Source organism: Bubalus kerabau, chromosome 3 (genome assembly GCF_029407905.1).
Source record: "Bubalus kerabau isolate K-KA32 ecotype Philippines breed swamp buffalo chromosome 3, PCC_UOA_SB_1v2, whole genome shotgun sequence".
Lineage (NCBI taxonomy): Eukaryota > Metazoa > Chordata > Mammalia > Artiodactyla > Bovidae > Bubalus > Bubalus kerabau.
In genome coordinates, this window is record NC_073626.1 from 102268522 (window position 1) to 102295634 (window position 27113).

Below are 27113 nucleotides of genomic sequence, written 5' to 3' on the forward strand. Positions count from 1 at the left end.
CAATGGCAACCCACTCCAGTACTCTTGCCTGGAAAATCTCATGGATAGAGGAGCCTGGTAGGCTGCAGTCCATGAGGTTGCTAAGAGTCAGGCATGACTGAGCGACTTCACTTTCACTTTTCACTTTCATACATTGGAGAAAGAAATGGCAACTCACTTCAGTATTCTTGGCCTAGAGAATCCCAGGGGCGGGGAGCCTGATGGGCTGCCATCTATGGGGTCGCACAGAGTTGGACACGACTGAAGTGACTTAGCAGCAGCAGCAGATACTAAAATCAGTCTTTCATTTTTGTTTTTGGATTTCACTTTAGTATGCTTAACTTTTTGTCTCTATTTTACCTTTTCTGGGCATTGCCCTTTAGGCTTTTTATTTCTTTGGGAAATGGAAGGTTTATTTTTTTTTTATTTGGGAAAGATTTATTTATTTATTTATTTCTTCTCTGTTAAAGGAATTTCAAGCATCATTAAGCAGCACAGGAACCTTTTTGAAAGGGGTAAACAGTCTTCCAATTTCATACTAGACCTTGTTGTAAGACAAGTGCTAAAGGCAAACCTGATTTAATCACACTGGAGGGCTCTGAAAGAGAATCATTAGGAATCACCTTCCACTCAGCTATGGCTACTGGTATCCTATACCAGATGAAGAATGATGGTGTTTTCCCTAAATATAAGTTTCCTCTATAGGTCCCCAGGGTAGTACTTTGCAACCTGTAATATGCATGTGAATCACCTGGCATCTTGTTAGACTATTTTTTTTTAATTAATTAATTTTTTAATTAAAGGATAATTGCCTTACAAAATTTTGTTTTCTGTCAGACCTCAACATGAATCAACCATAGGTATACATATAATCCCCTCCCTTCTGAACCTAGGATTTTTGGGTGGGGCCTAAGGTTCTACATTTCTAACACCCTCCCACATAACACTAATGTGGTTGGTCCCTAGACCACACTACTTGAATAGCAAGGGTCTAGAAGGGTCTATGCTTTCAAATGTTTCTTGTCTCCTTTCTATATTATTCTTCTTTTCTTGAAGTAAGTTTATATTGATGTGCATTATGGCATAGTTTTGTTTGTGCCCTCCAAGAGTCTGTTTCCCGAGTCCTGTGTAAGTTCTATAATCAAATCTCACTGGCCTCCAAAGTCAAATTCTTTGGGAGTTCTCAGTCCCTTTGCCAGATCCCCAGGTTGGAAATCTGTTGTGGGTCCTAGAACTTTCTTAACAGTGCAAGAATTTCTTTGGCATAATTGTTCTTCAGTTTGTGGGTCGTCTGCTTGGCGGCTCTGTGGTCAGGTTAATGGTGACCTCATTCAAGAGGGCTTATGCTACAGGCTGTGTGACCAGGTAGCTGCACTCAGAGCCTCTGCCCCTGTGGCAGGCCACTGCTGACCCATCCCTCCACAGGAGACTCAAACACAGGTCTGAATGTTGGTTTCTAATTTAGCAGCTTCCTGGTCAGACTATTTGATCTGTATATTCTGTATATAACTGATCTGTATATAACTCTATATATTCATGGAGAAAAAAAGGGTCTGAATTAGCATACTTGTTTGATCTTTTCCCTGAAAGGTCTTAAGAACATTATGTTTAAAACTCTATTCAATTTTATCTACTGAGCACTCTCTGCCATTTGCTACAGTGCAGGGTGAAGAGACCAGGAAGCTGCTAAATTAAGAGATCAATGTTCAGGGTCCCACAGGTGGAGCTTTGACCATTGTTTCCACCTTTTTTACCTCTACAAAATAAGGTGATTTGCCTTCTTATGAATCCTGAGGACAGTGTCAAAGCCTCTGACCATGCAGTAAAGTCAGAAAAGCAAATAAAGAGTTTCTTTTAAAATATATATATTTTTAGAGCAGTTTTAGGTTCATAAAAAAACTGAGATGTTATAGAGATTTCCCATATACCCCTTGCCCCATACATGTATAGCTTCCCCCATTATCAACTCCCAAATAGTATAGATTCCTATCATGTCTGCACCATAGCATCTGCACTTAGTTAGTGCAGAACTCAGGAAATAACAACAATAAAGGGACATCTTTCAAATAAATTAATATGCTTAAGAAAAAAAGAATTGATGGTGATGTGGTATGGACAGTATGGTTAAAAATAAGTGTAGTTTCAGAGAAAAGCAGCTTGTGGTCCATGATGCATTTTTTAAAAAGAAAAGAAGAATGAGCTTCCCTACAAGTTTTCCATTGCAAGGAGAATGCAAAATTTCTGTTGTTGCTCTAAAAATAAGTAAATCAAGAATGTTTGTTTACATTTTAAAAATAGAATTATTGATACTAGCATTCTATAAGCTCTTTTGATGGCTGATGAAGTGCTAAAACACAAGCAACCTCATTTTTTTTAAGCCCTTGAACTGGCCACTTACACTTGCAAACAAGATAGGTAAGAAGCAAGGAAAAACCATCTGGGCAATATGTCTTTTTAATTTAAGGTTGATTTCTATTTGTTTTGGAATTTGAATCTCTGAATTTACCTCTGTTTGATCCTTCAGCCAGAGTACTTGAATTGGTTTGTGTTTGCCCTTGTTTGAAGACTATGTACATATAACAAAGAAAATTAATGTAGCAAGAGCATTTCCTGTTGCTTAAGGTTTTTGTTGGTTTTTTTTTTTTTTTTTTTAAGAACAGTGAATCTCTATTGTTACAATCAGTGATCATTTTGGAAACATCCATGTGAATTATACCAATGGTAATTCCTTTAGAAAGATAAAATTTTGAGGGTTTTGCCAATTGAAGTATTCAGTGTAAAAACAGATTTCTCCAAATGTAGCAAATTGTTGGTTCATTTACTAACCATGTTTGTTTCATGTATTTGCATTTGCCAGACAAACACTGAGAATATATATTTTAATTTTATTGCAGAACTACCATTTCAAGGCATACCGTGAAATTATAATTTATGTTCCTGAGATTTTTTTGTAGTTTTAGAATGATCATTTCAATTTAGCCCTGGGTACCTTATACTATTATGCTAGGAACACTTCCAGTTTAAACATATATAATTTATTTTTAACAGATTTTGCTTGGAGTACACAAATGAAATGTAACAGTCATTACAGAGATTGTCTTAGTTCATTTACTAAACATGAATCCATGTCCTCTGTTTCCCTTATCTTTTGCATGACTTTCAGCTGGGCTTCTGTTCTCTGCTTTGATGCAAATTGCAGGTTAAAGAAGGAGGTGCCCAACACGAGGTCCTTTTCATGAAACAATTCTGGCAAGTGATGTGTGTGTGTGTGTGTGTGTGTTATTCAGATACTCTGTATATTTTAGATAATTCATTCTGAAAAATCAAATTTCTCAATCAAACCGTCAAGCATTCTTAACCCTTTTATGTGTGTAACTCTTTGCTTCAAAACCCCCAAACAGAAAACCTTGATCTTGAAACATTTCCTCTTTGGAAGATGATGGTTTCATCTTTTGAAGTTATTTTACCTTTATTTAAGAAAAGTTATTCAAAATTCAACTTCTAATTAGAGTCTTCATTCTCTCATCAAGCAGAATAGATCAAACAAACTAAGCATATACTGCTCCATGAATTTCCAGCAGAAATTACCCAGTGGTAAGCATATAAATATAAATAATATGAAAACATTGTGTGGTATGCTCTGTATGAGACTTATGCCCAGCAAGTTTTGGCCTCTGGGCATTTATATTGGGTTTGTGTTACCTTTGCATGTGAACTCTCGATGGTTTATTATGTACTGTCAAGCTCAGCACATGTGGTGTACAAAATAGTTCCTTTATTCTGTACTTAGGAGAATGTTTGAGGAAGGTTTCATTGTGTAAAGCTGTTTATTGATTGGACAGATTTTATGCCATTTGAAACTGGAATTATGTAGAGCAATTATCAAGAGTGTAACAGAGATTTTGGATTCAGCAAATAGGCGGGGCTCAGAAATTAGGCTTTCATCAGTAGTGAATAAATCTCGCTAAAGGATTAAGGTAGGAGAGCAAGCTTTTGCAGATTTGTATTCACTGTGTATTGAGCTTTCATAAGATGCCATAAGGAGTTTAGAACTTCCCTGGCAGAAGCTAAAAAATAAAGATGGGATTCTGTGAGCGTTATGGGTTGTTAGGTGAGTTTGCTTTGGGCTATCAAATAAAAATGGCACATGTCATTAGGCTTATGGAGAGAGAGTTTTAAATATCTTTCTTCAAAATTATGTCCTCTTTTGATTTATTCTATGGTCCTTTTTATTTGTCTCAGATTTCTGAAAGAGGCCTGTGATGGGGGGGTGCCCAAGGGATCATCCCTCTTGTAATCTGACATGTTGAATTCTGTGTGATCCACACATTTTTTTTTTCTTTGATATTGGACACTTTCCAAGCACTGAATTATTTCTGCTGTTTAAAAAAAAAAAAAAAAGCCAAACCCAAACAAAAGTCTTCTTAAGAGAGCGAAAAAGCCTTAAATATAGCTGTGTGTCTTTACAAAGCAGAAGCCTCAAGATCACAATTGAAAAACTAAAAATATTTAGCCCTGGCTGAGATCCTCTGGCCTCTTCATGCATGATGTTTTGATTGTCCTTCCAGCTTTCATTCATGCCCGTATCCACCATTATCTCTGATATTCAGTCTTCAGAGGAGAAAGATGAATAGTGTCTTCATTGGGAGGCACATGGGTAATATGAAGGTGGAAGTGACTTCAGTAGATAAAGATCCACCAAATACTGGCCTGCGGGCTCTCATTACACAAAGGTTGGAGGAGTGCAATAAAAAGATCAAATTCAGCAGAGAGAAACAGCACACATCGTCTTAGCTGATCGATAACCAGTTTCTGAGAGTAACAACTGTCAGCTGAGCTGTATCAGTCGCTCCTGGAGACCTACCAAGGAGTGAAGATCACATCCCTTTCAAACTTGGAGGCCTTTAAAGTAAGCAAACCTATAGGGATTAAGGCTTGTTGCAATGATTTCTCTATAACATTTTGAAGATTTGCTTTACTGATGGAAAAATATTTTCACCAATGCAAGTGGTATGAGTTAAAGAAAAAGCAAGATAAATTAGGCCATTATTGTCACATTTTTCACAGCCACCCTACTAAACCCTGATGTTTAAAAGGAATTTATATAAAGGGGAACATAATTTTTGATACAATACTGAACTTGCAGGTTGCTAAAGTGAATACTTTAGAACAGTCTGAGCATGTTCTGACTAGAACAAAGTCTTAGCAATGGCTTCCAGTCAAGCATAGCTACATACTTCATTTAGACATTTCTAGAATGAAAACAAGAGGGAACTTTTAAGAATCTTTAAACCCTATTTCCCCACCTACTCCTTCAAGTATAAATTTAGATAAGTGTAATGTACAGAAAACAAGCATCCAAATAGACTCATTTGATTATATAGCTTTTCTGTCTAGGAATTATGGAATCAGGATGCTTTATTTGATCTTGGAATATAATATTACTGAAAGTTTTTGCTAAGGTTAGTAAAAAGGGAATTCAATAGATACATTAAAATGCCTGAAACAAGCTCATGAGTTAGAACACTGAGCTCATTGCACTTTAAGACTGGAAGTCAGAATTCTGATGCCACTCAGCATTGTCTCTGTGTGTGTGTGATTGTGCATATTAGTGTGTGTGCATGTGTGTGTGTGTATGTGTGTGTGAAGTGGGAGGTTGCCCTAGGAAAAGAAATTTCTTTGGCTCAATATTTTAGAGCATGTTACTTCAGAGAAACACCTTTTAATTGGCATTTAAGCTCTGTCGATACACACTGTATAAGGATGACAGTTTTCTTTTCTGGAGACCATTTATTAATGGCTCAATATTCTCATCAATATTTAACCACTGGGAAGCAAGAGAGGTCTATTAGGTTACCTCAAGAATTGTTTGAAAATCTGTAATAATTTGAATCAAAATTCAATCTGAGAAAACTTGGGAAACCTGTCTGACTAGAAAGCTTTTCCTTTCTCCTCCCCTCCCCCGCCCCCCCTTCTTCAAGTTCTTCTGATTTGTGAGCCCAGGGCAAGTTTAATTATAATTAGTTAATGTTAGTTAATTAGGTAATGTTCATATAGTGCTTTGAAGATGAAAAGTGTTTTAGAAATGCTAAGTGCTATCATTATTAATATCAGCAAAGGGGGAAAATTAAGTATGCCGAACACTTTTAGAAACTGCAGAATCTGAAAGTGAAGTGCTTGATGGCATGTGACTCTCAGTTCCACCATCTCGTCTCTTCCTGCTGAAAAGTGAAGCAGCCTTTTGTCTCCATTGTTTGGGTGTCCAGAGCTCCCTTCCTCCTTCCCTGTTATGTGCTGACACTGTTCAAAGAGGTAAGCAGTCAATCTTAGGCTAAACACTTCTCCAAATATATGTCTTCAAGCACATATACTCACATGTATGTATGTTCACACATACATAGTCCAGCCTTCAACATAAGGCCATGCTCATGTTTATTTCTGAGCTCAGAGATGTTCTATAGGCCCTCACTCTTTCTATTTTCTTTAATCCTTCTTGTTCTGTATTGCCGAAGAAAACAATAGAAAGCTAACAAGGACAAAAAGAATCACTGTTTTTTGGATTATCTAATTTATTTAACGGAGAAGGCAATGGCACCCCACTCCAGTACTCTTGCCTGGAAAATCCCATGGACGGAGGAGCCTGGTAGGCTCCAGTCCATGGAGTCACTAAGAGTCGGGCACGACTGAGCGACTTCACTTTCACTTTTCACTTTCAGGAAATAAACCTGCCAAGTGGAAAGTATCTCTTTGTTGCAAACATAAGGAATTGTCTTAGTTGTAACTAAAATTCAAACTTGTAAGGCACATGGCTTCTAAGCCTTAGAAAAATGCATGGCTGTCCCATACGATTTGCAGAACAGAAGGCATTCATAGACCATGTTATCTCTGGATGGAGCTTTATACAACCTTTATTAGCTATGCTGAGGAAAGTAGGTCAATATAATTTCCAAAGTACAGAGGAAAGTGGGCCCTGGCTAGAGGAAAGTGGGCCCTGGCCAGAGCTAAGTCCAGATGAGTTTGGAAGTTGCTCTTTGGAGAGGAGTGCTAATTGGAGGCAATGCCTTCCTCACTGTCTTCCAAACTGAAATTACATTTGTTGTAGAATTTAATTCTGAAGAGGCTTATAATGCAGAATAGATTAAAGTTTGGGGTCTTGGAATGAAGTAAATCAATGTATGGTGGCAGAGAGACCAAAGAGCAGAAAGAGGGTTTGGGGTCTGTATTGCCATCTCACACTGGACCTCTACATAGAAAGTATAGATGATATTTGAGTGATCAAAAGGCGTAGAAAGTCATATAGGAAACTCAGCTCGATTCCTCACTTCTTTGTTTAGCCCCTTATTCCTTGTTACCTTTCCTTTATTGGGAGTAAATACCAGGGAAATGGCATGGAAGTATCTTGGAATTGAGTTAAATTATTCCCAAGAGTCCAAATTGGTTTCTTGCTGTTTGGTAGAGTAATTTGTGCATCTCACCAAAGGGCTAATGAACACTTCACTTTGGCACTTGGAAACAGACACATTCAGATCATGTTAATCAAATATAATTAACTTTCAAGGAAGGAGGCTGGAAGAGTGGGCCAAAACAAATATGCTGAAACAGAACAGAGATGAATGCAAAATCTTGCAGTTAAAAAAATAAAATCAACTGCACGTACATAGAATAGCTATGTGGTTTATTAAAACAAAGCAAGACAAGACAGCATCCAGCCAACTGTAAAGGCTTGAGTTGTCTAAAAGCTCTGTATATATGCAGTGATGTGGTCCAAATGCTAAACACTCAGGCCTCAGTTTCATGTGGCAAGTTTCTAGCACCAAGGTTGAAGGAGGGCTGCTCTGGCCTGTTAAGGCCACATCCTGGGCTTTGAATTTTGAGAATTCTTGAGTATTTTATGAGGAATTATTTAACTTGGAGGGGTTTAGCCTAGAAAAGTGAAGATTCTAGAAATAGAATGATCATTTCAAATGAAAAAGAAAAAAAAATTTTTTTTTCAATACGAAAAATCCTAACATGGAGGAGAGATTAGACCTAAATGGCTGTGGCTAAAGAAGAAATAACCAGTCAAACTATGGTTCTAGACTTTAAAGTTCTCTGTATATTGATCCAGACTTCCTCCCTCATGCTGTTCTCCCCTCCTCTCTTACCAGAATCCTTTACCCATCCACTCTGGGTTGCCTCACTTTTTTCCCAAACACACCTTTCTAGTTACCTGTAGGGCCTCCCCTCACCTTTATATTATTCCTACTACTTTTCTGTCCAGCTGAATTCTTCAAAGTCTTGCCTAGTGGTTTTCAACTTTGGCTGCATATTAGAATTACCTAGAGAGCCTTTAAAAAGTCTATGCCTGGGCTCCTTTCAGAGCTTCTAATTTAATTGGTCTGGGATGGGGCCCAGGCATCAGTATTATTTTAAACTCACCAGGTGATTTTAATGGAAACCTGGTGTCAGGGACCAGCAGTTTAGTCCCAACTAAACTTTGATGGTGCATTACTCCATTTAACTTGTTCCTTTGACTGCCTACTAGAACACTCACTTGTAATTAATATAATGTCTGACTTAATTCATTTAAGAAGAAAGAACTACCTGTTTTTGTATTGTTAAGCATCTTTCAGGGTCCACACATCTCATTTCTCCTAAATCCCTTGGATGTGTTTTATATTCCATATTCTGTCCTCTCCAGTACAGTGCCTTACACACAGGACTGTGCATGTGTGAATTTTAAATTATTATAGCAAATCAATAAAATATTTCTTACTTAATTGGCAAATAAAATATTAATTTTTATAGTTGATACTAAACATATGAAAATCATTATATTTAGAAATGTATGTTAAAAAAAAAGGATGGGTCATGAAAATTTAGTTAAATTATTGGGTGAAAAGAGTATTTGGGGGGCATTCAGTTTTGTAGGGTATATCATGGAGAGTAATTGTGATGGTTCACCAAAGGTGACACCCAGAAGACATGGAATAATTGGGTTTGGGTTACCTGGCAGTGGCTTAGCTTGACTTTACTCATGAGAAGTTGGGACATGAGACTCCAACAGCATGCAAGGTTACTTTTCTCTTTCTGGCCAGTGGGAATATCTTTGCTTTCTTTATTGCCTGAGACAGGGTGGCTTTTTGAATCACTGGACTGAATTTTGTTTTAGTCCTACAGGTGGATTTGTTCAAGCCAGAACAAAAACTACAGGCCAAGAAACTGATGGAGTAACTAAACTGTTAATAAATTCCAGTGCCACCTAATAATAATACTTTGTATTTATATAGCCTCTTTCTTGGAGGAGCTCAAAACACTTTATAGGCACTGAAAGTTAATCAAGTTGGGAATTTTTCAATCATAGTGGGAGTGAGATCCAGGCCTACAAACCCCCAAGCAAGCTTTCCTTATTTACACATGTGGACCCTGTTAGTGTGGGGACTTCAAAAGTCTGAGGCTCTTTGGGTTTAGAGATGTTGTAACATTAAATGAACTGAAATTCATTTCTGGCCAGCTGGTGTAAGGATCCAAACAATGTTTAAAATATTTTAACAAATGAAAACATTAAAAAAAAATAATATGCAGCTGTCTGGGATTACTTTGTAACTATGACAATTGCTGAAATATAATGATCCCTGTGTTTATGTTTCTAGTTATTATAAGAATAATTGTGAGGATGGAGAATGAATTTTACTTTTTTAGCTTATTGAAATTTCTTGTTTCTCTTTAATGTGTATAATCTCTGAGCAATAAAAGGGACTAGAGAAGTAGAAGTTTCTATAGCATAGTTAAGGGTAAGAGGTTAAAAATAAAGATCTTATGACAAAAATGTTAAGTGGTACCTTGATTATTCTTATGGCAATTAGGGTATCATTTTATGGAAGAGCCCTTTAAATAAGAGCTTTCAAACATGAACAAGAAATGCACTCTGTGATGGAATTTTATACTTTTGGTTAATAACGAGAATCATGCAAATGATCCATGTCATCAAAGACTGATTAGTTGTATGAGCTTAATCTTGAAATCTGTGCCCTGTGGTCTGTTACATTCCTTGCTTCAGAACTCCTTTCTTAACACTTGGACTTAACATGATTTGCTTGTTTATTGTGGAGTTGGATTTTGTCTAGGCAACCACTTTCTTTTTCTGGGGTCCTGGGACTCAAAATGTGTGACATGTAGCAAGGTTTTATGTATCTTCTAAAGAGGCAGATGGAGTTGATTTTAGCATCTGCCATATTGTAGTGGAATGAGTCTTCCAAAATTAGAATATCACCTCTTCATTCAAAGAGACTTTGTAATTCCAAATAAAAATTATGGGTTCAGTAAGCATCTGTTGATTGATTTTTCTTAATATGGTGTTCCTCAGGGTGAGATGAATAGCATTGTGAGGGTCAGGATGACTTTATGTGGAACTAGGAACCTACCTAGAGAAGACAATGGCACCCCACTCCAGTACTCTTGCCTGGAGAATCCCATGGACGGAGGAGCCTGGTAGGCTGCAGTCCATGGGGTTGCTAGGAGTTGGATACTACTGAGCAGCTTCACTTTCACTTTTCACTTTCATGCATTGGAGAAGGAAATGGCAACCCACTCCAGTGTTCTTGCCTGGAGAATCCCAGGGATGGGGGAGCCTGGTGGGCTCCCGTCTATGGGGTCGCACAGAGTCGGACACGACTGAAGCGACTTAGCAGCAGCAGCAGCAGCAGCAGGACCCTACCTGGAGTAACAAACAAGTTTGGCCTTGGAGAACAAAATGAAGCAGGGCAAAGGTTAACTGAATTCTGTCAAGAGAATGCATTGGTCATAGTAAATACCCTTTTTCAACAACACAAGAAATGACTTTACCCATGAACATCACCAAATGGCCAATACTGAAATCAAATTGATTACATTATTTGTAGCTGAAGATAGAGAAGCTGTATACAGTCAGCAGAAACAAGACCTGGAGCTGACTGTGGTTCAGATCATCAGCTTCTCATAGCAAAATTTAAGTTTAAACTAAAGAAAGCAAGGAAAACTACTAGGTCAGCCAGGTACGACTTAGTCAAATCCCTATGAATATGCAGTGGAGGTAACAAATAGATTCAGGGGATTAGAACTTATAAACAGTGTGCCTGAAGAACTATGGACAGAGGTCCATAAATTGTACAGGAAGCAGCTAACAAAACCCTCCCCCAAAAAAAGAAAAGCAAGAAGGCAAAGTGGTTATTTGAGGAGGGCTTACAAATAGCTAAAGAAAGAAGAGAAGTGAAAAGCAAAGGAGAAAGGAAAAGGCATATCCAACTAAACACAGATTTCCAAAGAATAGCACAGAGAGACAAGAAGGCCTTCTTCAATGAACACTGTATAAAATTAGAAGAAAACAACGGAAGGGGAAAGACTAGAGAGCTCTTCAGGAAAATTGGAGATATCAAGGGAACATTTTGCCCAAAGGTGAGCATAGTAAATGACATAAACAGTAGAGACCTAGTGGACACTGAAGAGATCAAGAAGAGATGGAAAGAATACATGGAAGAACTGTATAAAAAAGATTCAGATGTACTGGATGACTATGATAGTATGGTCAGCCACCCAGAGCCAGACATTCTGGAGAGTGAAGTCAAGTGGGCCTTAGGAAGCACTGCTGTTAATAAAGCTAGTGGTGCAATAGAATTTCAGTAGAACTATTCAAAACCCTAAAGGATGATGCCATAAAGGTGTTGCTTTCAATATGTCAGTAAATCTGGAGGACCCAGCAGTGGCCACAGGACTGGAAAAGGTCAATCCTCATCCCAATTCCCAGGAAGGGTAGTACTAAAGAATGTGCTAACCATCAGACAGTTACACTCATCTCCCATGCTAGTAAGGGCATGCTTAAAAATCTTGCATCCTAGGCTTCAGAATTATGTGAACCAAGAACTTCCAGATGTCCAAGTTGGATTTAGAAAAGGAAGAGGAACCAAAGATCAAATTGCCAGGAATCACTGGATCATAGAGAAAGCTAGGGAATTTAAAAAAAAATATCTACCTCTGTTTCATTAACTATGACAAAACCTTTGATTGTGTTGATCATAATAAACTGTGGAAAGCTCTTAAAGAGATGGGAATACCAGACCATTTTACCTGTCTTCTGAGAAATCTGTATGTGGTTCAAGAAGCAACAGTTAGAACCCTGTATGGAACCACTGATTGGTTCAAGGTTGAGAAAGGAGTAGGACAGGGCTGTCTGCTGTCACCATGTTTGTTTAATATGTACACTGAGCACATCATGAGAAATGCTGGGCTGGATGAGTTACAGGCTAGCATCAAGATTGATGGGAGAAACATTGACAACCGCAGAATTGCAGATGATACCTCTATAATGGCAGAAAGCAAGGAGAAACTAAAGAGCCTCTTGATGAGGGTGAAGGAGGAGAGTGAAAGAGCTGGCTTAAAACTAATATTAAAAAAAGGAACTAAGATCATGGCATCCGGCCCCATTACTTCATGGGAAGTAGAGGGGGAAAAGGTAGAAGTAGTGCCAGATTTCCTCTTCTTGGGCTCTAAAATTACTGCGGATGGGGACTGTAGCCATGAAATCAGAAGACGTTTGCTTCCTGGCAGGAAAACTATGACAAACCTATACAGTGTGATAAAAAGCAGAGACGTTACTCTGCCAACAAAGGTCTGTATAGTCAAGGCTATGGTCTTCCCAGTGGTCACATATGGTTGTGAGAGCTGGACTGTAAAGAAGGCAGAGTGCTGAAGAATTGATGCCTTTGAACTATCATGCTGAAGAAGACTCCTCAAGGTCCCCTGGACAGCAAGGGGATCAAACCAGTCAATCTGAAAGGAAATCAACCCTGAGTACTCATTGGAAGGACTGAGCATGAAGTTGAAACTCCAGTATTTTGGTCATCTAATGCGAACATCTGACTCACTGGAAAAGTCCCTGATGCTGGGAAAGATTGAGGGCGGAAAGAGAAGAGAGCATCAAAGGATGAGATGGTTAGATAGTATCACTGATGCAATGAACACGGACTTGGGCAAACTTTGGGAGATGGCGGAGGACAAAGAGGCCTGGCACGCTGCAGTCCATGGGGTTGCAAAGAGTCAGACACAGACCAAAAAAAAAAAAAAAAAAGGAAAGAAAATAAAACTAAAAAAAACCTGCCGAATTACCTGAAATCCCCTATCCAACAATGACTGTAATCAACATATTAGTATATTGCATTCCTGTGTTTTTCTGCTATGAATACTTAAAAACTGGGAATGCTTTTGCAAGCATTTGCTAGAAGCTCTTAGTTACTTCTCAGGGCTATAATTTATGGATGGGCTTCTGGGAGAAGAGCCTGCACTACTGGAATATCAGTCCAGTTCCCAGGACAATGGTCACAAAGGCCCCATTTTTATAGATGAGGAATCTGAGACTGGTGAGGTAATTGGGCGACTGAACAACAGCAGGACCCTACATTTCATAAAACTGAATCACATAGAGTTCTTTTTCCAATTCTTCTTCCATTTTTCTAATTATATAAAGGAGACAGGCTTAGCTGGGTACTGGTATAGTTTTAACATTACTCCCTTTTAAACAAAGAGAAATGTGAAAAGAAAAAATGAAAATATTTAAAGAAAATGTTAAATAAACAAAAGTACAGGTAGTATGTGTATATGTCACAAAAGTTGGTATATGAGCATGACTAAATTCCCCTACTATTTGGGTTTACTCCTAAGTCTAACACATGTTTTCACTTCCTCATATTTCAGTCCCTTTTGTTTGCTATTTGTTTCATGTTTGACTTCTTAGTACCCCTAGAGTATATGTTTATGAGTGGCAAAAACCATTATTTTCTTCTAATGTCTTACTATCTAGGTACAGGGGTATCCCTTTCTCAAAGTTCTGTGAAAGAGTTCAGCATCCATTCTGTGATGAATGAACTTATCACTCATGCATTTAGAGTAATACCATCTTTTTTGGTGGATAATATTGTGGGTTTACGTTTAATTTCTGTTTTAAAAATGTATTGGAGTATAGCTGATTTACAACATTGTGTTAGTTTCAGGCATATAATAAAGTGATTCTGTTTATAATACATATACATATATTCATTGTATTTCAGATTCTTTTCTCATATAGGTTCTCATAGAATATTAAAGAGAGTTCCCTGTGCTACGCAGTGGGTCTTTGTTGATTATCCATCTTATATAATACTCTCTACCTACCATTCTTGGGAGAATTTGGAAGAGAATTGTTCTGTGATTCCAACAAAGAATCTTGATTGAGGAAGATTTTTGAAGTTTTTGTCAAGTCAAATCTATTAGCCTAATTATCTCTGCCTTGAGAACATACAGCATAAAACATGCTTGAGAATGTGTTTCTTTATAGCACATGTAAAGAAAGGGAAGAAAGATCAGGGAGAGGAAAGAAAAGGGCAGAAGGTGCAAGAAAGAGATGGGTATATAGAAATGGCAGGGAGGGAGAAAAAGTGAAAGAGAAGTCCAACAAGAGCAGGGGAGGGAGACAGAGAACAATATAAAAAGAACCATTGTGAATTAGTATGTTTGTTTATGGAGTACTCGATGTTAAGAAAACTATTTTTTTAGTATTCTGAGATACAGATGATTTATATCCTGAGAATGTTTGTTCTCAGGAGCTCAGTGGTCTCAAAAGTGGAGGCAGATCTGGGCTCAAATTCTGTTACCTGCAATTGGCTTTGTGACCTTGGGCAAGTTGTGGCACTTTCCTCATAAATACAATTATAGTATCTTACTTATGGGATCGCGAGGCTTTCTTTGTGGCTCAGAGGTAAAAGAATGCAAGAGCTGCAGGTTTGATCTCTAAGTGGGGAAGGAAATGGCAACCCACTCCAGTATTCTTGCCTGGAGAATCTCGTGGACAGAGGAGCCTGGTGGGCTGCAGTCCATGGTGTCACAGAGAGTCGGACATGACTGAAGTGACTCAGAATGCCTGCGCTTACGGGATCACTGGGAGGGTTAAATGTTAGCTATTATAGGAACTCTAACAGAAATTTTATTACAATGAAACTAACAAGTGCACTGTAGATCTGGAAACACCAAACCCCAATACAAAACATGTAAAAGGTTTCCTTAAAAAGCCAACAAATAATTTGAAGGAACGTGGGTTTCTCTGCTCTTTTTGTCAAGAGCCCATTCTATCTCATGTTGCCGAGGCTCTCTCCCTGGTTGCAGAACAGGAAGCATACTGCTACCACTGTGAGTTCATGACACGGGGCTCTGGAATCTGCCTCGGTCACCATCCAAGGATTGACTTTAGGTGTCATAGGGTGGGGTCATTGAGATAGTTCATGATGTTGTGTGTTGGTGAATGTAAAAATGAGCAAGAGAAGTTGTTCTTCCCTAGGCTAAACTGTGGCATAAAATAATTTTATTTCAGACACCCTTCTTGCCTTATTCCTTCACAGGGCATCTCCTTTTCAGGTACACAGGATCCTTGTCTTATGTCTCCTCCCTGTTATCACTCAACCTTCACCGTCACATCAAAACCACTTTCAAGAAAGCAGCTATTTAGACTTTGTGTGAAATCAAGTTAACAGTGTTACCTTTCCCAGGTGTGCTAGCAATTTGAGGTTTTTATTGCACGTTGTGGAACTACCCCTGTAAAAGAGATTTCAGGCAATGCTAGACTTTTTGGAAAAAGGCCCATGGGGGCAAGGTGTCATAGGCAGAATCCTGGAAAAGAGCCATATTCTTAGGACTCATGGGCTAGCTTTCTGAGCTTGTCTTCGGTACTCAAGGCCAATGTTTCCCAGAGCAGTTCTCATTTCAAAAATTCTACTCTTTATATCAAATCATTTTCTTGTTTTGCTGGGTTTAGTTTGGGGAACATAATTATGTCTGGTGTACTGTAGGCACTTAATTCTTACTTTAATGAATTTGTTAGACAGCAGTGTGTACAAGCAATGTATATATATATGCAAGTGCCTCCATCTGTTGGTACTAAGTTGACCCTCTACCTTTCCTGGGGTAGCAGAAGTTCCTGACCCTCTTCAGGCCTCCAAGAGTGTAACTTTAAGCATATTCACAGCAGGCTCAACTCCATGCAGCCATTTTATCTGTCTGTCTATCTATCTATCTATCCATCTATCTATTTCCCTGGTGGCTCAGACGGTAAAGAATCTGCCTGCAATGTGGGAGATCTGGGTTTGATCCCTGGGATGGGAAGATCCTCTGGAGAAGGGAATGGCAACCCTCTCCAGTATTCTTGCCTGGAGAATTCCATGGACAGAGGAGCCTGGCGAGTTATAGTCCTTGGGATCACAAAGAGTCGGACATGACTGAGTGACTAACGCTAGATCAGTTGATCGATTGATTGATCTATCCATCCATCCATCCATCCACTCAACTATCCATTATAAAGGAAATAGGGAGGAGGGAGTAAAAGGCTTTCAGGTCTTTTCTTTGGTCAGTTCCATATTTCGGGAACTCTTCTTACCTTGCCCCTTAGAGAGTCCAGGCTTAATAACTTTTAGGACCAAGTGTGAAATGCTGCCTCTTTCAAGAGTGCTGCATGGTGGAAGGGCCTCTTGAGATTTGCTGTTGCAGGCTGCTAGCACTTAGTTTCAGTGTTATTGCTGCTGTTTTGGGTTTTAAATATTTTAATGAAAATTTTTATTGTGTTTGTGGACTGGCTTTTAGCAAAGACTGCAGTTTAAACAAATCTAATAAATGAATGGGCGATGTGTGTAAAGAGAATTAAAATTGAAACCTGGTTAACTCACAGAGTATTTTGTAAAACTTGATGAGATCTTGTGTTCTGTTTGAAGTGAAGTATGTGACTAGGTACTGGAGAAACAGATTATACCTCTCTTTCAGAACTTTTACAATCACAAAAAGTATGCACATTCTTATTTGGTTTGGTGAGTATTTGATCGTCTCTTCTTTCAAGTGGATTGTTGTTGTTGTTGTTGTAGTGGGGTCTTCGTGTTTCAGAGCACTGCCTGATTACACAAAGAACAGAGGCAATGAAGAAAGTGATGACCTCCCTGGAAAACCTGACCTTGTGTAACTGTCTTTTTCCTGTTGCAAACAAGTGATGAAACCTTATCCACAAGAACTCTCTGTTTATAAATCTTATGAATAGGCCTAACTACCCAAACCTAAAGTATAAAACATTTCCAATGAGCAATACAGCTCATTTTGTGAATTGTACTCTTTCCTCCCACCTCTGGTTTTGATGCCTTTAGGGCCTTTCCATAAAAAATGAACTTATACAATCCAGCTCGGTGGTATTCACAGAGCTTTAAAAATGCATTCTCTTTCTGGTGTGGTGGTGCCAGGAGCACTGTAGGATTGTGTGGGCTTATCCCTCCCTATGCTCCCAAATGTCGAAAGATAAACTGGAAAATAATTACGAAAAGTGATGGTGCTAGTCATTCCTCTCTGACTGATTCCTTGCCTTTCCCAGGCTCTTGCTCAGCATAGTCAGGGTAAGCCAAAGGGATAATGGGATAAGAAATTGGAGGTTTGGAGGAAAGGAAATACCTGGGTATTCTGTCCTCTTTCTGTTCCAGTGTTTTCAGCTCCCAAGTGGCTCCTTCCTTTGTGATCCCAGCTCCTCTCTGGAAGAGAGGCAATCCTCCAGGTTTGCCTGGATACAGTTGTCTTCAGGCCTCTCCAGCCTCTTGGGTCTGGTACTACCACCTCCCACTTTTCTCCCTTCATTTGTTAAAAAAAAAACACAACGACACTGTTTTCTTATTATACATATTACATGGCATTGTTTTTAAAAAAAAGAAAGGAAAGAGAATAAAACTAAAAAAGCCTGCTGAATTACCTGAAATCCCACTGTCCAGCAATGACTGTAATCAACATATTAATATATTTCATTCCTGTGTTTTTCTGCTATGAATACTTAAAAACTGGGAATGCTTTTGCAAACATCTGCTAGAAGCTCTTAATGACTTCTCAGGGCTATAATTTATGGATGGGCTTCTGTGAGAAGAGCCTGCGCTATTGGAATATCAGTCCAGTTCCCAAGACAATGGTCACAAAGGTCCCATCTTTGTAGATGAGGAATCTGAGGCCAGTGAGGTAATTGTGTGACTAAAGCCACTGACACAGCATCTTCTGACTCCCAGAGATTCTTGATTCCATTCATTCTGGAGTGGGACCAAGGAATCTGCATTTCCCCAAAGTTCCTCCAACATCAGTGTATATCCAGGTTTGGGAATTGTTGCAGTAGGAAACTTGTTTTGTTTGCACTGACTAGTCTAGTTGTTTAAACTCATGTGGTGCATGGTCTTTGTGAAATTATTGTGTTCTTTGAAATGTCACTGCTTTAATCTTAGAGTGATTAAACTGAATATTCAGGCCTTTCTTGACCATGATCCGTCTTCCTGCTTCTGGTTTTCTTTATAGATGGTTGTCGGTGCTTGTGGCCCTGCCTCATTGGGTGCAGGTGAGTCTCATCTTGTAGAAGCAGAAGGTGGGCTTCAACTGTGATAACGGAGAGGCAAATTCTGTGTAACATTAAAACAAAGGTCAGAGCTCCTTTCTGGATTTCTCCCATCTCCTTTTGGATCCTTCTGGATGTCATAAGATTTCCCATGGCACTCCACCCTGGCTTGTCGTCTCTGTTAGCATGAGTTGGCCTCTAAACGATTAAAGGATCTAAAATATCTGACTTTCCCCTCTCTTTAAAATATTTTAGTCCTAGGCCTGATTTCTTCCATGGCTAGACAGTTAGCTAATCTGAATTAATACATTTGTGTAGGAAAGGTGACTAAATTAGATAACTCTTGCTGCAAAACAAACTAACCCAGACTGAGTGGCTTATAACAACAAACATTTATGATCTCATAGTTTCCTTGGGTCAGGAATTTGGGAGGACTTTGATTAGATGGTTCTAGCTTGGGGTCTCTTATGAGGTTACAGTTAAGATATTGGCTGGGGCTTCAGTCAGCTCAAGGCCTGAGGGCGGTTGGAGGATCAGCTTCTAAGATGGCTCACTTATATGGCTCTTAGCTGGAGGCCTCAGTCCGTCTCCTTTTAAGTTTATTCATGGAGCTGCTCAAATGCCCTCATGGCACGGCAGCCAGTTTCCCTCAGAGCAGGTGACAAAAAGAAATAAGAGGAAGCCACACCACCTTTTATGTTCAAATCTCAGGAGTCACTCAGTATCACTGTCACTTCTACCACGTTATTTTAGCTGGAAATGAGTCACTAAATACAGTCCACATTTAAGAGAAGGGGAACTGGGCTCCACTTTTTGAAGGGAAGAATGTAAAAGAATTTATGGATGTATTTTAAAACTACCACAGTGGGTAATATGCTAACCCTTCCAGATGTCATATTTGCATATTAATAAGACCTCAAGCTTAATAAATCCTAATGCTCCCTTCTCTGATCTATTGACTTTAGAGAGGGCATTAGGCCTTTAGAGAGGAAATAATGGGGACATTTCAGTCTCTGGTTGATGGTTGATTTCTAATACCCTCCTTTGTCTGTGATATACACACAGGCATGTACACAGCTCCCCCCCCGCCACACACACACACAAAGTCACGGTGGCTAATTCTGGATCCGGTCCATATCTGGTGAGTCATCTGATCACTGTAGCAAGCAAAACTCGCTCTCCCACAGGGCCTTCCCCACCCCCGTTCCCAGTCAGCTGCTGGTCTCTCTGGTTTCTGACTTTTATTTTGAATACTTCATCCTGGTAATCCTATTCTTTGTCCTGAGTTTGGCCTTGAAGAAAAGCAGAGCAAGAATTGGACTGACATTTGTAAGGAGGAGGAAAATCTTTTCCTTCCGCCTGTGTATTCAGGAGTTGTGATATCCCCTATATCCTAGCAACAGTCTTGGAGGTGAGGCAACGCTTTGTGAGAATCAAAGCAAGTCTGACTGTAGCAGTATTCATATTGAAAAGGCCTTTGAAAGATGAAAAAACTGCCAATTTTATGTCTTTGAATTGGATTCCCTCCAAGCCCTCCGTGAAGGAATCCCATTTGCTTGGTGTCTAAGCAGGGACAGGAAGGGAGGAAGAAGGCCTGGAATGAGACGTGCGTTGCCCAAGAGCATGAAGCAATTTTCTTTTGATGAAGATGGTATCTGTTTCCCAGGTTAGGTGAGTGAAATGTGCCTGATGGATACATCAACGATTATGGTTTTGTCATGCTTCAGTCAGGATATCATGAGTTAAAGGCTTGCAAATCACCTGAAAAATATGCCATTAATCAATGGTAGAGAGGAATAAGAAAGCTTCTCTGTGTAGGTCAAAGATGCAAAGGAAATTGTGAAGGAAATTGCCCTAGGAGGTGGCTCATTTCCTAAACCCTCCTCTCTGTGTCTAATCTAAGGGACACATGCTTTTGTAAATCCCTTGGAGTAAAGACTTCATTATTATAAAAGATATAGGAACAGTGTGGCTGATTTTAGAATGGATTTTAGAATTTTCCTTCCTAGGGACAGAGATGGAATCTTACTTGGTTTGTTATTTCATTTGGGTGTGTTTATGAGGGATGTTAATTAGGAAGAGCAGGTGGCACTGTGTAGTTTTGTTATAAAGCATCCTTTTCTGCATGGTTACTGAGTGCCAGCCATCAAAGCAAGGCCTGTTACTTACATCATTTTATTTAACTATTAGAAAAACCCAGAGAGGTAGTTTATTACTAGCTATATTTTTTGTAGGTGAAAAATCTGAGTTTCAAGTGGGTTAGGTAACTTGTGCAAAGTGACACAGCTGGTAAGCGACCAAACCAGGACTTGAAATCAGGTCTGTTTACTTCCAGTGCCCTGGGTATTCTTCTTTGCCGTGTAGCCATAAATGTTGCTTAAACTGGGATGGTGACAAAACTATCCCACTTCCCAACAGGAATGGTTTTAGTCTTTTCTGGAAAGCAGTGAAATGACCTTTTCTCGGTATCTTAATCTGTAAAATGGGCTAATGACTAATGTGGGGACCAAATGAGCTACGTTAAAGCATTTTTTAAACTGGAAAATACAATTTAAATATACGACATTATGCTTTCACTTCATTTAGAAACTGCTTCAAGAGTGGCCAGGTTAGCTGGCAAACATATTGGGTGGTGGTTGTGTCCAGTGCATTCCATTAAGACTGAATTTTTGCAGAATTTAGGGACATACAGGATTTTCACCTAGTGCCCTTGTTTTTGGAGAAGGCAATGGCAAGCCACTCCAGTACTCTTGCCTAGAAAATCCCATGGATGGAGGAGCCTGGTAGGCTGCAGTCCATGGGGTCGCTACAAGTTGGACGCGACAGAGCGACTTCACTTTCACTTTTCACTTTCACGCAATGGAGAAGGAAATGGCAACCCACTCTAGTGTTCTTGCCTGGAGAATCCCAGGGACGGCAGAGCCTGGTGGGCTGCCGTCTATGGGGTTGCAGAGAGTCAGACATGACTGAAGCGACTTAGCAGCAGCAGCAGCAGCAGCCCTTGTTTTATTTCTTGAGGATTGGAAAGTAATGAGTATTAGTGCTAGCTGAAATTGTCACAGCAAAAAGGTGTCCCTGTTTACATGAGTTCTGTACTCTCTCACACTTTGGGAGTTGAGCTATGAGTAGTAAATCACCACCTTTGTAGAGTAAAGGCTGTTGCCCATTTTCAAATATAAAATCCAAAAAAGGCAAAGGAAAATGTGTGAAGATAATTATTTAGTGCAAAATGCAGGAGTGACCCTGAGTTTCAAGTACAAAAGAAAAACAACCTGGGCTCTTCTCCCCATATAATAAATTCAATTGGGAAAGAGCAGTACACAATGAAGTAATTGAATAAATAACATGAGATATTTATAAGATGAAATTTCTCTTTGTAGAGAGAAGGTCCTGAATACAAAATGTAAAATATTTATCTTCTTGCTATTCACCAATGTCTTTTAAAAAAGGATTGTCTAGTTCTTTAATAATGAAGAAGACAGCAGAACACCATCATTCTTGAGATGATTGTACAAATTTATAATAATTTATCATTTCTAGGTGCTTACTTTTGTTTATTAGTTTTCTGTGCATCAATATCTGCAAAATGGAGGCTATCAAAATTGTTTTTACTTAATGGATTCAGGAATTCTGCATTCCACAGAGATGAGCTTCCTGTGATGCAATGCTTTGAGAAAGGAATGGATAAAAGGACAGTGGTTTAGGTCTGTATTGGTGTCTAACATGCAAAAGCCCCTAGTCCTTCACTTCTCACCACCTCATTGTTCGCATTAGGCAATTGAAACCTCAGTGAACAAATCAGTGGATGAAGGAACTGTAACCAGACCCTAGTACTCTGTTTCTCGAAGCTCAGTTTTGTTCAGTCCTAGTGTGCCTCACTTTGAGCCACTCCAAGCACTACATTATCAGTGGAGCTGCTCTTCCAGCCTCTGCTTTGCTCTCTGGTTGGAGGAGCTGAGCTACGTGAAGAATGGTGGGTGCATGGAAGTTTGGACACAAGGGGAGTCAGACTTGTGAAAGATTTCAAAACTCCTTAAGCATTTTTTCAGCCCACAACATTTGCATTGGCTTCAGTCCCTGCCCACCTAATCATCATCTTATTCCCCATCAGACAACACATACAAATGCCGGCAGCCACAGCTTCAATTTTCCCGAAGACACTAGTTCCTGTAAAGCCAAAGGGAAACAGAGAGGAAGGCTGAACACTCGGATCAGTTTCTTCTTGGAATTCAGCCCAAGTTCCTTCTCTTTCCTCCAGATTGCTGGTAGTTTCTCTAGTCACCTGAGCTTATTTTTGAGGCTGGTGCGGATGGTAGAACACAGGACCATGTGCCCACGTGTAACTGCAGGGGCCAAGATGGTGATGCAAGATAGCTGGAAGCTCCCAGAACCAGCAGATGGCTGTAAACAAGGTGCAAAGTGAGGCTGAGGGTGGTTCCCAGCAGGAAAAACGAACGATGCAGGTAAAGCACAGAAGCAGCTGAATCTCCCGTCTCATCTCTAACACCCCTACTTTAATTCAGTGCTATATTGGCTTGCCCCCACTTGTTAGGACCAGCTGCTTTGGGATCAGAACAACAAACATGTTTTAAGATCTTGTACTCGGTGCTGGAAAAAACAGTCAAGGACAAGATCCATTCTCTGTCCTCCATAAGGTTATAACTTTCATCAGTATCACCTTCTAAAACTTCAGACATCTGAGCTCTACTCCAAATCTGCTGAATCAGAATTGTGGCGAGTTGGGACCAGGGATCTGCTATTGAAACAAGCCTCTCTGGTTAATCTCCCTAAAGTCTGAGGGAAGAGAGATCTTGGATGGCCCCTAATTAGAAGTAGAGGGACCCTTGTGTGTCCTGGTTGTTCAGGCGCTCAGTCGTGTCTGACTGTGACCCCATGGACTGCAGCATGCCAGACTTCCCTGTCCTTCACTATCTCCTGGAGTTTACTCAGACTTATGTACATTAAATCAGTGGTGCCATCCAACCATCTCATTCTCTGTCGTCCCCTTTTCTTCCTGCCTTCAATCTTTCCTAACCTCAGGATCTTTTCCAATGAGTCAGCTCTTTGCATCAGGTGGCCAAATTATTGGAGCTTCAGCATAGGTCCTTCCAATGAATATTCAGGCTTGATTTCCTTTAGGATTGACTGGTTTGATTTCATTGCAGTCCAAGGGTCTCAAGAGTCTTCTCCAACACCACAGTTAAAAGCATCAATTCTTTGGTGCTTGGCCTTCTTTATGGTCCAATTCTCACATCCATACATGACTACTGAAAATATCATAGCTTTGACTATACGGACCTTTGTCAGCAAAGTAATGTCTCTGCTTTTGAATACTCTGTCTAGGTTTATCATAGCTTTACTTCCAAGGAGCAAGTGTCTTTTAATTTCATGGCTATAGTTACTATCTGCAGTGATTTTGGAGCCCAAGAAAATAAAGCCTGTCACTGTTTCTATATCTATTTGCCATGAAGTGATTCAGGGTCCTGATGCCATGATTTTCATTTTTTGAATGTTGAGTTTTAAGCCAGCTTTTCTACTCTCCTCTTTCACCTTCATCAAGAGGTTCCTTAATTCCTCTTTGCTTTCTTCCCTAAGGGTGGTGTCATCTGTATATGAGGTTATTGATATTTCTCCCAGCAATCTTGATTCCAGCTTGTGCTTCATTCAGCTGGGGACAAACCCTACTGAGATCCTGATACCTAGAGGGACAGAATCCTTGACTTTGGAGCTGTGGGGGACTTGTGGGTGATTTGCTGGGCTTCTGTAGGTGTGAGGAATAAATATCTGACACCACTTACAGGATTTTTTGTTAATTTGGATACCAAAAGAGTCAAGGAACATTTACTGATACCTACTATGGTCATGGTACTTTGGGATGCATTTGAGGGGGGTCATGGCACTTTTTAAGAAGGAGTCAAAGGCAAGCTCTTGTCTTCCATTTGGTAGTAGACATAAGACTTACCCATGTAATATGAAAGATAAAAAAAATACCACATTTGAGGGTGTTCCTCAAAGGGGAGCAGGGAGTATGGGGAACATTGTCTTGTATGGGGGCATTTAAATGTGCAACTGAGAATCCTGGGAGCAATGTCAGCATCATAGTGGTATATGACTTTCTCTTTTTTGTTTCCCCTTTCAACAACGAATTAGGCATCCATGCATGAACAAAAGTGCCTCTGTGGGAATATGGGACCCTGAACCATATACCAAGGGACCTGGAAGGAGTCTTATTCACCTGTGCATCTGGTAATGGGTAGAAGGCAATGGCAACCCACTCCAGTACTCTTGCTTGGAAAATCCCATGTATGGAGGAGCCTGGTAGGCTGCAGTCCATGGGGTCACTAAGAGTCAGACACGACTGAGTGATTTCACTTTCACTTTTCACTTTCATGCATTGGAGGAGGAAATGGCAACCCACTCCAGAGTTCTTGTCTGGAGAATCCCAGGGACGGCAGGGCCTGGTGGGCTGCTGTCTATGGGGTTGCACAGAGTTGGACACGACTGAAGTGACTTAGCAGCAGCAGCAGCAGACAGACCTTGGTACAGGCTAAAGAAGCATCAGGAGCCAGTGAACTTGTCCTGGCCCCTCCGGGCTGCAGTTGGGGAAAACTTGGAGAGTGCTGAGTTGGACATACACCCATGGCCCAGGGAGACTTTGTAAAAGTCCAGCCTTCCCAAGGAGAGATTCCAGCACTCCACTGTAAAATCCTGGGGAAGAGGGAAAGGTAAACTGAGGTGGATGACACAGCTGATGGGGACACGGCTACTTTTGAAGGATCATGCGAAAAAATGAGTGCTCCTCTCTGCCAGCTAAAAATGCTGAGTGCTTTCCCTGGAGACTCTTCTAACAGCATGTGTTAACCTCCTTTCATTCTCACAGCAACGTGATGAGTTAGGTTTCATTACTCACTCATTTTCCAGATGAGAAAACCAAGACACAGGAACATTAAGTCGATTGCCCAATGTCAAATGCAAATAAGCAGTAGACTCAGGATTTGTCCCTCAACATTGTGCTTCTGGGGCATTTGCACTATGTTCCTCTGTGCCTCAGCTCAGGGAGTTTGTTGGAGGGATGTACACAGCTTGTACTCTCTCTTCCTCTGGCCTTCTCCAGAAAAGGTTCATACTGGGATCCTGGGGGAGGAAAGGGAGTGCCATAACCCCTAAGAAAGTCTATGTGAAAGAGAGGAAGAGAGAAGTCAGAGGGAGCTGGGGTAAGTTAAGACATTTCCTGAGCCAACAAAGATAGTGCAACACTTTAGGACATTTCTTCTCTGTTCAGAGGAGAAAGGCAACCTGTCGCCTTTCTTGGTGGGACTCAGGTATGTGTCTGCATAGAAGGCAGTTAGCCCTCTTCTGGCTACTAGTTTTGCTGACCAGTGTCAGCACCTCATGGCAGAAATGAAGAGGCATTGTACACTCTACCCAGCATCAAGAGTTGGTGATGTGACTTGCATAGGTGGAAAAGGTAAAATTTTGAGAAATCCCAGGGTGCTGGCAAGCATGTGGAAAAAAGTGAACCTGAGAGATTAGTGGGTTGGGAAACTTGCAGGGTTGGTGTCAGCTCGGGGACAAACAGTTTCAGCATGGGGTGAATTTGGAATCTGGGGGGTGCTGATTGCAGCAGGACTTGTGAGTGACTGAAAGTGATCCAGGTACAGTTGGAGTTCATCGGTGAGGAATTGAACGGCTGTTGAAGAAATTATTATGCAGATGATGAGGTCACTGGCCTGTGGTCCATGCTAGAGGAGCCTGTAGAGGCCTCTCGGAAGTGTCCTTGACTTGGCAGAGGCAGTGTGATCTCAGAGGTTCTAATTTATCTCTCATGAAGCCATGTGTGATCAATGGGCAATTATTAGGTAATGGTGGTAGTAAGAGGCAGGAGAGACAACTGGTTAGGGCAGGATTTATAGAGGATGCGGTGTTTGAGCTAAGCCTGAAAACAGGGAAGATTCTTGATGGACTGGCCTAACAGGAAGGCCATGACGGAGGAGGAGAAGCATTGATGAGGCAAAACATGAGAAGCCATCTTGGCTTGTCTCATGACAAGACAGCTGCTTGGAACTTATCTCACCATATAATTGTTGTACTCTGTCATTATTGTTCAAATCTATGTATTATTTATTAATATAAATTGCATTAAGGGGCTTGCCATGATGATCTGGTGTATAACCTTTTGACTTTACAACCCCGAAGGACAATGCATTACGTTAGCACAAACACTGTAGTCTCAAAGGGGCCAGGTTTTTTTTTTTATTTATATATTTGAATTTCTCAAACAGGCAAGTGTATTCATACACAGAAATAGGGAGCCATTTACAGATCCTTATCACTTTCTGTACCGTATTGTCAAGATGTTCATTTATTATGTTTTTTATCCAGAGTGAGAGAGAGAGATGGTTTTTAAAATTTAGTGATCCAGAAAGTTAACTTTTCTTCTCTGATGAATAACTTTGGACAGATACATCCACTTCAGAACCTACTTAGGACCATTGCTGACATGTCTTGGTTTTGGGACATATAAAGGAGCATGTGGATCAGAGATGCGTTTCCAGAATATATTTCAAAATATATTTATCTTTGTCAGTCTTAAGACATTTCTGCTGCTGCTGCTAAGTCGCTTCAGTTGTGTGCGACTCTGTGCAACCCCATAGACGGCAGCCTACCAGGTTCCCCGTCCCTGGGATGCTCCAGGCAAGAACACTGGAGTGGGTTGCCATTTCCTTCTCCAGTGCAGGAAAGTGAAAAGTGAAAGTGAAGT

The 27113-nt window shown here is 40.2% G+C and overlaps 1 protein-coding gene across 5 annotated transcripts in view; it reads right to left on the reverse strand.

Moving 5' to 3' along the window:
• LOC129646455 (uncharacterized) overlaps positions 1 to 27113 on the reverse strand; it is a 64748-nt gene that overhangs the window by 1798 nt on the left and 35837 nt on the right. The window contains exons 2-4 of one of the 5 annotated variants that reach the window (XM_055572663.1): positions 17732 to 17756; positions 17440 to 17613; positions 16502 to 16895 (exon numbers count right to left, since the gene is read on the reverse strand). In XM_055572663.1, coding sequence (XP_055428638.1) covers positions 17592 to 17613; positions 17732 to 17756 — 47 coding nt within the window. In that variant the 3' untranslated portion in view covers positions 16502 to 16895; positions 17440 to 17591. Of the gene's footprint in view, positions 1 to 16501; positions 16896 to 17439; positions 17614 to 17663; positions 18417 to 27113 lie in introns of those variants that run through there. The other 4 variants (XM_055572661.1, XM_055572658.1, XM_055572659.1 and 1 more) reach the window with 4 other exon arrangements.